This window comes from Clarias gariepinus, chromosome 19 (assembly GCF_024256425.1).
Source record: "Clarias gariepinus isolate MV-2021 ecotype Netherlands chromosome 19, CGAR_prim_01v2, whole genome shotgun sequence".
Taxonomy (NCBI): Eukaryota; Metazoa; Chordata; class Actinopteri; order Siluriformes; family Clariidae; genus Clarias; species Clarias gariepinus.
In genome coordinates, this window is record NC_071118.1 from 10644673 (window position 1) to 10656835 (window position 12163).

Below are 12163 nucleotides of genomic sequence, written 5' to 3' on the forward strand. Positions count from 1 at the left end.
TCATTTTGTTTCATGTATATTTTTGAATGGATTAAATGGACAAAGACTAAAATGTCACATTTTCACAATTATTCAAACCTACCACTTGGTTCCAAGTCTGCTTGCTACAATCTGAATGATGCTTGAAGGATGAAGTTCCTTCCATAATTCTTGCCAGAATTGTTCAAGCTTAATGAGGTTGAATGGGCAAAGCCATTTTCATGCCCCTCCAGAGATGCTATTTTCTCTTCAGGTCTAAACTCTCCCTGAGATTCCACTCCAGGGCCTTTACAAAATGGTTCTGAATCCACTCCTCTGCTTTGTTGGTGGTATGCTTCCAGTCGTTGGCTTGGTGAGATGTAAAATGTCACCCCAGATTGAGATCTTGAGAAGCACATACTGTAGGACTTTGATTTTCTGCATCCATTTCCCCTCTATTCTGACTAGTCTTCTAGTCCCAGTTACAGAAAAAAAAAAAAAAAATCCCCACAGCATGATGCTGCCACCACCGTGTCTGACTGTAGGAATGGGATTAATGAGGAGATGCACAGTGCCTGATTTCCACCAGATTTATGTCATCAGACAAGAGGATTTAGTTTCTCCTGATGAGTCCTTCAGGTGCTTTTTTTCCCTCAAACTCCAAGCAGCCTGTCATGTGCTGTTTAGTGTGAAATGGCTTCTGTCTGCCACTCTACCATAGAGGCTTGATTGGTTGTCCTACCATAAGACACTCCCATCTCAACAAGGGAACAAGCCACAAGGTTCTAATTTATAACGACCCTTGGGTTCTTGGTTGCCTGTCTGACCAAGGTCCTTCTTTGCCAAGTACTTAGTTTGGCTGGGTGCCAGATCTGAGAAGACTGTTGGTTGTTGATGGAGGTTTCTAATTCTTTGACACTTTCAATGTTGCCGAATTTTTCGTGTAGCTTTTCCCAAATTATCTATTGAAGTTATACCGTAGAAGCATTGTATGTGTAGAAGATATGCAATAATTACCTCTGAACAGTTGATGATGACATTTGTCGGCTACTTGTGCTCTATAAAGCCTTTATAAAGGCTCTAATCTAAGAAAAGTAGATTTTTGGTGATTTTTGAGGCTGGTAACTCTAAATGATCAAGTGATTGTTGCTGTTAGTCGTTGTTACCTAAATTCCGAATTCCGTATGTGTTATAGGTACAGTATGAAATCTTCAGTATTGTTTTAGAATGTAGAAAAGATATCACGAAACAAAAAACATTAAATTAGAAGGTGTATCCAAACTTTTGACTGGTACGAACAGAGGGAGAGAGGGTATTTTAACATTTAACTAAAGTTTTTTCCTTGCCATACCCATTTGTTATTTAGAAATTACACACCGTGTGGTGGTACTGGAGGTACAGTTGCCATCGTGAAAGCTGTGGAGCTTTGGATTTATTTTGCAATTAGGCTTATCGATTTACTTTCCTATTGTATTTCCTTAGGTTTATTTGGCTGTCAGGGAAGACAGTCTTACTTTCGCTGTGTCAACAGTCTGTAAGTGTTGAGCTCCAATTGCTTAGCTTTTAAAGAAGGCATTACAAATTCAGCAGCAGTGTCAGTGTCACTGCACTCCACACCTGTGTTCACTTATCGGGTTGAATTGTTTAAAGCAAACAGTTGGATTTAAACGCACTCAAGCTGTTTTTTCTTTAAGACATCTCATTGTGCGTATAAAAAAAACATTTAATCGCCAGTGCTAAACAATTATTGTGGCTCGTTCAAAGCTGACACTTACATTTCACTGGCCATTGACTACAGCTCCAAAATGAATTCCAACACTATCATCTCAGACAGACTTATAATATCGGTGTAATGTGGTGGAACATCAAATGGCATTAAATTAGGTGGGAGTTTTCATCCAGTAGAGGAAAAAATAGGTCTCGGTCAGTCTGCAGGCCCTGACTTCTAATTTACACTTTTACTTTCTTTCTTAGCTCTGGTCTTAGACTAGGCATGAGTACAGTAGCAATAACTCGGAGAATCAGGAGACAGCATGGCAACTCCAGTCATAGTGATCAGAAAACTTGGGTACAGCTGAGTAAATGCACATATGAACAGATTGATAGCAAGACTTTTGCTCATAACCTTATTGTACCAGCTTTGAACTTCCAGTTTTTGGACAAAACATGACATATAGTTGACTCCTTCTTGATCAAAAGCTTGTAGATATGTTCTAACAAGCCAATAACATCGCTTTTTTCAACACGTGATTAGAAAATGAAACTACTGGGCGGACAAAGCAGCGGCCTCCGTTTGTGAACTAAATGGGTTTTTGGAGGATGTTGAATCCAAGAAAAAAGATGTTTACACACTATTACTGCCATTGCAGGGATGCCTTAATGGAGTACACGCATGTGTCACTTAGATACATATGTGTTGATTTAGATGTTGGATAAACACTGTTATGTACTTAACAAAGCTATAATAATGTTGTACATACGCAGTTACTACTGTACATTATACAGTAGCTCCTTCTGTTTCACTTGTTTTACTGTTCCACTAAAATGGATGTTTCTCTTTTTTAGGTTTAGCCCTAGTTTGGCACATTTGGGATTTGCCATGATGCATGATTAACTCTAATTGTTTTAATTTAAAATAAACAAAGAAATAATGAGTTACACATGCTGTGTGGGAAGCTTTTGGGTTAACTGTATCTGGTAGAGTAAAAGGCTGATGAATATCTCACTTGAAGTTTTTAGTATTGATTATAATGTTTTTATCATGATCTTAAACAATCCTTGCAATTAAAAAGGTTTTCTGTGCATACATAACTCAAGAGATTTTTCCTTAATCTAATATGCAGCGACTATTCGAGGTTTAAACTCCTTCAAAATCACAATCAAAGCATAATGTTTGCTCTTTCTCTCTCTCTCTCTCTCTCTATATATATATATATATATATATATATATATATATATATATATATATAAAAATTCTGCATTATTGACGCTAAACTGCATGCTTAAAAAAACACAAACACAGCTGACTTATCCATTGTGACAAAACTGTGGGAGGTGAAATTCTAGCATTTTGAGAAATCACACAAAATTATACACATCTAAAACAATTTAGGCTTAATACATGGTCATTTGTGCTTTTTAACGGCTTTGTGACTCAGGGAAAACATGCACAAATATTCTCTATCAGTTTGCAATACTTTTTTTCTGTCAGTTTCCAATATTTTTTTTCTTCAAACTACAGAAATCAAATTGTGCTGTCAAATTATTTATATACTGTATTTTTCTGTCAAACAATGCGTGCTACATCAAAACTGCAGAAAAAATTAATAAAAAATGCTAGACAACTGTAATTCATCAAACCATTGAATGGGAAAGCAGCCAAATGTATGTACAGTATTGTGCAAAACTATTAGACATGTGCAAATAACTGCTGTAGGGCAAGGATAAAAAAAATTAAAGAGTATTTAAAAAATACTACAATAATAATTATAAAGCATTAAACCAGACTTAATAAAACAAAGTCAATTATTAAAAAAGGAAACTAAAAAGGTCTGTTTAGTTTCACTGAGTTTTAGTGTCAAACATATAATGATTTTCGAATATTCAAGTAGTTGTATATAGTTGTAATAGTGTATATATATATATATATATATATATATATATATATATATATATACACACTATTACAATTACTTGAATATTCGAAAATCATTGACCGCGCCAATCACAACATTTCTTTCTTTCGGAGCACTCCTCTTGCGACATAGGTGGTTGTTTATTTAAATCTAAATGGCAATGATACACGCTGTTTCTAAATAGTCTGGTCATTATAAAGTCTAAGTGTTGTAGGCCTGGTTTGTAGCTATTTATATTTACCAACTAATAACTAGTCTTTACTATTGCTACAGTAGTGTCGCTGCCAACAAAGCATCATTCTGACACACGAAATTACAGGTTTTTTCCCCTTTGTAAAATGTCTATTTTGTAGATAACAGACAACCTTTACAGTGAAATCTGGCTGGTTTTTGTTATCTAGTAGTAAACAAACCAAAAAAGAGCATCTGATTTGGCATTCCAAGGTCCTTTGTGTTTTTGTAGTTTTTGCTCATGCTTAAACCCTAGCTCCAGGATTTAAAAAAAAAAAGCTTACGAGTGTATAAAATCAAATCTAAATTAATATACCCGACTAATACAGAACACAGTGTTGACAACACAAAAATGGAATGATTAATTAGGATGCAAAAGATAAGTTTAAAATCGACTGTAAATGTCCTTGAGGAAGTTTAGAATGTAGAAATCGAAACCATGAAACAAGCTAAGGGTAGTGTGGCTCGTTAGTGCAAAACACATTAACGAACCGGAAAACATTCAATTGCAGAATACAACTTTGAATTCAGAAATGCATACACATTACCTCTGATTGGAAATTGAAGGTCCTTATTGAATGTGAATCATATAATAAACTGAGGGACTACACAGGGCATTCCGGTTTACAGAGTTTATAGAGTCAGTGCACACAATGAAACACGACACTATATGTTTTGCACAGGAATTTCACTTCAAAGCTACAAATGGGGCCTGCGTTTAATGTACCTAATAGATGTTTTAATGTGCATCATTAAAGTCCTTTATGTTCATAACATTCTCATTTCAGCTACAAGTGTAATTTCGCTCGGTTGTACTGAAAGTGTACATACCGTTTAAAAAAACCAAAACCACTTCATTGAAAATGAAATTATTAGAAATAGCTTGGATATTCCAAGCAGTTACGCTCACCCTTTGACTGAAATGTGTCACCTGGTGAAAAATAGTCTGACTAAAGAGCCCTACATTCTTCTTAGTTCAACTAACCTCAAGAAGAAAGTGTTCAAGCTGAAAGTGTTTCCTAAACACAAAAAGCATCTCTGAGGCATTTCAGCTCTTTATGGGCAGCACCATTATAGCAGGTCTACCTGGAGCATTTATCGGCTCTATGTAGGGCTGAATGGACTGCATTCCTCTTGACAAGGTGCTGAAAGGCACATCAAGTTTATGCACATTCATTTAAAGCACCTTTCTCTGATAAGCATTGCTGTATAGCTGAATGGGTGGCAGGTCCATCAAAGATCTTAGCCATTTGCCAAAGAACTCAGTCTATATTTTCATTTATTCAATGTCTTTATCCTGGTGTACATTCCAGTGTACCTTATTGTGTCTAAAGCTACAAAACAAGACAAAGCTTGCATCAAACACATCAGAATAGTAAAGCAGTAGTACATCTGGGTATATAGAAAGCAATAAAGGATTATAGAGGGAGGCAGAAATCATTATTTTCACTTTTTTAGCAGTGTGATTTATATCCAATTTACTCATGCAAAAAAATAGAAACTAACAAATAATAATATCAAATAGTGTATGACTTTCTTTGACATATGATACTTCGTTTCTGTCATCAGCTAAAGTCGATGAAGAGGGACGAAGTATATTAGCTTATATTTCAGAATGTTAATATGCTATGATTTATGGTGTTACTTTTACCGACTGCACAGTGTGGGAGAGGGAGGGGAAAAAAAACAGGTCTCTTTGATGAAACTGGAGAGAATGCAAGCTTATGGTGGACTATAAATAGGTCTCATGACTCCCGGGTAATTGTGAGCAGAAAATAAGTTTTGTGAGGCTTGGTAATTTACGTTGCCTTGTCCTAATTGTCATATTTAGTTGAAGAACCTGTCAGACAGATAGCTTTTCCAATAACTGCTCCCGACAGCACTCGGAGGTTGCCAAGGTTACCGGCTGATTTAGCCGCATCAGTTCCTTCATCCCTGTACCTTGGTTCCTCACCCTGCTTCTCCGAGACCCTTCACTCCAATCTGTCAATAAAAACAGACCTGGGCTTATAGTGCAACGACTTGGTTGACATATCATTATTTGTAGGTCTTACAAACACGGCCTTGTGGCCCTCATCCTCCCACCAGTCCGTCCACAGTGTTATCAGCGTGACATGGACAGACAAGTCCCATTGCTTTCCCATTTCTCTGTCCTGTTGATCTGTATGTCTGTCAACATATTCTGTTTTAACTCATTTTTTTTGTTTTTCTTTTTTTTTTCTTGCAGTCTCACTGCAAGTGGAGATTATGCCACCCCATGGAGAAATCAGTGTCGGAGAATCCAAGTTCTTTTTATGTGAAGGTAAGTCAGACAGACTTAAGCAAACCTGATCTCCTTTCAGTATTTGAATTTGTATTCATGAGCCATATCTCAATATTCTTTTGCAATAGTATGTCAGAGATGTCCTATGCTGAATTTCTGTGTGACCATTCAGATTAACAAAATAAACTCACAGTTCAAGCAATTGCCATGTAGTTATAGAGATAGATATATAATCAAGATGCTTTCAATCAAATACTCATCTCTAAGGAAGAAATTCTGACCTGACAATGCAGATCTCAATTTCCCTTCCAATTGCAATACAATGGGCCCCATGCAAGAAGTGATATACAAATAGATTTTCCTCTTTTTTGTTATTATTATTATTATTATTATTTTGTCCATACCCATTCGTTTCTGGGATTTATTTATGTTTTCTTTTTATCTCTTCTCTGAGGTAAAAGAAAATTTTACAAGTGCTTGAGACTATCTTACCATCATTTAATTAGTGGGCTAAATAGATCCTATTGGCCAATTGATGCCAATGAAGACTATAAAAACCCTTTGATGCGTGTGAGCGTTCTGCTTTTGAATGGCTTACAGATTGCTGTTAGAATGCTATGGCCATCCAGGGCTAACACAGAGAGCATGTTTTTTGAGATCGCACAGATTTGATGAGACAGATGAATGGCTGCTGAGACATTTTGGAGCACTCTAAAATACATAATTATGAAAAACCTTTTCCAGTTCAACTGTTATAAAAACAACTTTATCTAACTCTTACTTAGGTAACAGAGGTTATGTCCTCACCCCATGTATCATCAAACCACTTTTTTTTTGTCTTTATCATACGCACTGACATGTGCACATACGCACTGATATGCATAGTAAGCTTATTTTGAATAAATTTGTGTGCACGTGTGTGCCCTGTGATAGATTGGCACCCTGTCTAAAGTATACCTTGCCTCATGTCCAGTCTCTCCTGTAAATGCACACATGAATGCGGTCCTGAGGTAACACCTGAACACCGCTGTGCACATTTTCAGTATTCATCACATAAGCCGAACTCAACTCACGACACTTTACTCATAAGGGTCAAATTTGGCAGTGGACCAAAGTGTATCATGGGCTGATGGTTTTATATCTAATCTATATGAAAAAATGGCCCGAAAGCAACCATCATATCTAATTGAGATCCAATTTGGACCTGGAGTGCCGCAACTGTAAGTTCTGCTCCATATCCTGTCAGAGATAAGGCCTAATCAAGACTCAGTTATAGCTTTTCTGCCAGCCAGATTTGGATGAATCCATAGCCATCTTTCACGGGGTATGTGCTCCATATCAAAGCGGTGCATGTGGGCCGGCACTGGGCCATTAGTCATTAGTCATTCGGGATCCCACCTGCTAAACCTGCTAGATCTAATGTTTCAATTATAATGAGTAACACCTGAGGTAGCTGATTTTTCAGCACAATTCCAACGCACATCATTGGGGAATAAGCCTTCTGACGGATCTTAAAAGTACTGTAGAACAAATATCCCATATGTCCTTGAACGCTGAGGTTTGCTTTTTTAAACAAAGATGGAGCTTGGCAATACAAATTCACATTTGAAAGAAGAAGGGTTGTCAGTCTCTGTTGGTTATAAAGATAGCTGACTGACAGTTCATTGAGGTTTTTTTCTTTCACTGTGCTCCCAGTGGTCGGCGATGTGACGGACATCGACTGGTTTGCTCCCAGTGGAGAGAAGCTGCTGCCAAACAGACAGGACATCAGTGTGAGCCGTAATGATGAGACCTCATCCACACTTACCATCTACAGCGCTACTGTGGACAACGCCGGCATATATAAGTGTGTGGCAAAGAATGGGGACAAGGAAGCCGAGGCCACGGTCAACGTCAAGATCTACCGTAAGTGACTACAAGATACCAGAACAGATTTCATGTAAATGTGGAACAGTCTGGGATATCACTGCTGCTGAATCCTAGCAGTTTGGCGATAACACGATTCAGCAAGTCACATACAGTATTTCACCAAAATTGCATGGAAATGTTGGGATTATTTTAACCTTAGTTTTGATATGGAGTGAGTGTAAGAAACAGTCGATAGATAAATCGTGTCTGATCTTTTCCCACTTTTAATGCAATATAGCAAAAGAAAAAATGCAATTCAAAAGCGTTATTTTAGGAAAGAAACAAAAAAAAAGTAAAAAAAAAAAAAACTTACAGCAGACTTTCTACTCACTAGAAGTCTTACATCACCATAGACCTTTTATGTCCACCTCAAGTGTTATTTCTTTAAGCGTGTGAATATGATGCTTTAATGAAGTAGTTGGATAGCTATGTGTCTTAGTGAAACAGACATAAATCTAATCAGTTCAGTTTATACTCACATACCAGTTTTCAAGTTATATTTGATTAAACGCTAAGAGCCGTTTTCTATCTTTTCACATTCAATATGGCAATGACAGAAATATATTTCTGGAAGAGAGACATATTTAAATCTGAAAAGTCTATTGTCATCAGAATTTTATAGTATACTGTATAGTAGAAGTTTTTTTCCTGGGCTGCCACATACAGTACAGTACACTATACCTGCATTAAGTGTGTAACACAATGGCACTGTCTCCGTCTGTTTAATGTTTAAAATATCTGCCTCGCTATCCAGTGGTGGGCAAAGAACACAATTCCTGCACTTAAGTAAAAGTAGAGATGTCCTAGGTAAAATATTACTTTTGCTTAGTAAAAGTAGAGGTTCTTGATTTACATTTTACTTTGGAAAAAGTACAAAAGGCTCATCTTCAAATATACTAAAGTATTAAAAAGTACTGAGCTTGTATTTGCTCACTTTAAGATTTAAATCACAGTAAAAGGGTCTCTCACTCTCTCTTTCTGTCTCTCTCTGAACTATCAGCGGTAAACATTCTTTTTTTCTTGCTGTCTGAAACCACATCCACTTCTGATTTCAAGGTTGAACGAATGCCCCTTACACGATGCTGTAAAAATCACAGCTTGACTGTTAATTGGCATAAATCATTTAAATTTAAGTACAAATTTTATTGTTTTGATGTCATCCCAACGTTGTTACAGTACAACTACACGACCTAACCAAAAAAAAAACACACACTCACTTTCTTTTAGCAGTACACAATGTGGTGACCAGTTCTTGTGTGAACATGATTTCTCATGCTCCCAGAACCACTCTTCCACATTTTAAGTCCTGGAATATGGATGTACCTTTAGGAAAGAAAAACTCCATACGGAAGATGTAGAAGGGTTCTTTTCACATTTTCCCGTGGACCCGAATCTCCTTAATTATTATCTTTGCTTGATGCAGCCCAATAATTTGGCGCTTCTGAAAGGGCAACTTTTTTTTGGGAAGGCATTACTACATTCATCCAGTGTTAGTGTTTCTGCTCATGTACCCTCAGTAAGGTTGACACATGTTAAGACAATTAGACTACAGTATAATGCTACAGCACCTTGCAATTTAGTCTGAAAGCTATTTCATTTGGTACTGTATACTGGTATCATTTGGAGTGCTGTCTAAGTTTTCTCTCTCTCGCTTTTTCTTACTCTTCTTTACCAAACATTTCGCCAGAAATGTTACACTTTGATATGCAAATATTTTATGTTGTTGTTAACACTATTACTGTAGGTATCCTTGAGTGTTACTGTATCTTAAACTATCACAGCTTGCAAGGTATTCTTTATAGTAAAGTGGCTATTCATTAACTGCATTTCAGCTGACTATGCCATATCAAATCGTGCTGTGTGTTTTATGTGGAATACATTGTATTTGGTCTGTTTCATGAGAGTGTTATTTATAAGATCTAAGGGCTTTACCACCATAAACAAAAACTCTTTTGTGGTTTTTCATGCCCTGTCATTTCATTGCACTTTTGTGGACAGAACCCCATGAGAACACCATGTCTTACCATTTTTATTCTTTAGTGGGTGATACCTTGTGATTTGCAGGTGCGTATACCAAATCTAATTATTACTATTTTCTACAGAAAAACTCACTTTTCAGAATGCCCCGTCCCCTCAGGAGTTTAACGAGGGGGAGGATGCTGTCATTGTGTGTGATGTCATCAGCTCTCCGCCACCCACAATTATCTGGAAACACCAGAGAACCAAGATTCAGCCGGAAAAAGATGGTAAGAAGAGCACCCTCTCTACTGATTTTGTGATCACCTCGCAGTTCTTTATTGTTATTTTTTTCCTCGTCATCAACACATTCCCCCGCGCCCCTGACCGCTCACTCATGTGGACACCTCGTCAAATAGCAGCATTTTCTAAAGCTGCAATGTTTTTATCCTCAACCACAGTACATATTCTGAGATCTCGTCCCACTGCGTTTGTTTTTTTGCACAATCTTTTTTCATGGCTAGACCTATTTTAACCTCCCAGTGTTCCCTTTCACAGACCACTGGAATAAAAAGTGACCGCAGCTTGGTTCTGGCTGGATTGTAGGCATGTTTTCCACTTTAAAACCGCTAATTATAGCAGAGACTGAATCGCAAACTGCATTATGTATGTAGAAAAGTTTCCACTTTTCTACAGTTAACCTTCTTTGGGGCTTCAAATGCCATACTTTTTGCGTGCTGGTCTTAAGGGATTATAAACCCTGATGCTTTGTTTTATTAGCTGAATTTTGGGGAAAAAATAAATCAACTGAATTGGCAAAAAACTATATATTTTTAGATTTTGATCAAAGTTGCTCTATGGGTCATTTTACACAAAAGGTGGGATTTGAGTCTAAAAAATCCTCTAAAATGTCTTTCTTTTTTGACACGTAAACCTTACTTTTAAACTTTATGAATCCACAAAAAGTAGAGCTTAATGTATTTTTTTATACGTTTAAAAACTGGTCGTGATAATTTAGAGGAAAATTATAATTCTATACAAAATGGCTTCCATGTGAAAGACCACATGCTAAATTATTAGATTTAATCAGTTTTTATGTCCAATTTTGACAGTTATATTTATAGAATAAGTAACACCATTAAAGGACTTCTTATTGTGAAACTTCTAAAGAAATGAAGATAGATACCTAACACACCTGTACCTTTGGCATGTGTTAAGTGCTCTATTTTAGAATAAAACTCTTTTTGTCTAACAATAACACCAATGACATAGCCTGACGTGACTGATATTTATTTCATATTATTAATTATAATTAATTATTGTTTCATGATTTTACTGTTTAATGTATTTAAGATATTAATGGCATTGTAAATCAAATTTATTTAAAGAAAAAAAAAACATATTTGGATGAAAGTATAAAGTTACCCTTCCATGTATGATCAAAGTGATGAGACAATTCCTTGAACTTAGCCTTTAAAAAAAAAAAAAAAAATGATACTACATTTAAACATTGAATAATAAAGTAAGAAATGTATTTCATAAAATAAGTACAAACTATATTTTCTGAACATATACAATGATTTAAGCAAAACTAAGTACTGCACTTTTCACCATTTTCGTAGAATAACCCATATATTGTATGAATATTATCAGAATTTTTAAAATCATGCATTTCTTATTGGATCATCTTATTAGACAAACATGACTCATTAGGAGCCTTTGTCTTTTAAACGCATTATCCTATGAATTCAGATCATGAAGATTTAAACTGGAGCTGTCGGTATAAGAAACTTGCTAGCATTATCTGACTCCAGCTTGGTGTCTGAACCTGAGAAATTTCACTGGTCGAGTCGAGGTTTGTTTCGATGGTCTCTGATGTACAGGATGCAGGGTTTGGATGGACAAGCAGTGAGAAATAGTCAAAGTTTTTCTTTGTCATTTTCATTTTCTTGTCAGCTTTTAATGATTCTTGACTAACTTTGGCTAGCTAGGCAGAGCACTAGATTATAAGTGCACACCTAATAGTACAGAAGGGCTGTGTTCAATAATGAGAGAACTTGCTAAACGTCCCTGAACATATGACAGTTAAATTGTTAGATTAACAGTCTTATGTTTGCGAGTGCTCTTTAATGCAGACGTGCTATACTATTTCACGTGCTGTTGTATTCTCATGCTGGGCGGCAGATGCAGGAGAGGAGGAGAGACTATTACA

General features: G+C 36.4%; 1 protein-coding gene across 7 annotated transcripts in view; it reads left to right on the forward strand.

The window, feature by feature from the left end:
* ncam1a (neural cell adhesion molecule 1a) overlaps window positions 1-12163 on the forward strand; it is a 294029-nt gene that overhangs the window by 186468 nt on the left and 95398 nt on the right. For all 7 annotated transcript variants that reach the window (XM_053477987.1, XM_053477980.1, XM_053477983.1 and 4 more), the window contains exons 2-4: window positions 6052-6126; window positions 7783-7992; window positions 10098-10241. In XM_053477987.1, the coding sequence (XP_053333962.1) occupies window positions 6052-6126; window positions 7783-7992; window positions 10098-10241 (429 nt within the window). The remainder of the gene's footprint in view (window positions 1-6051; window positions 6127-7782; window positions 7993-10097; window positions 10242-12163) is intronic.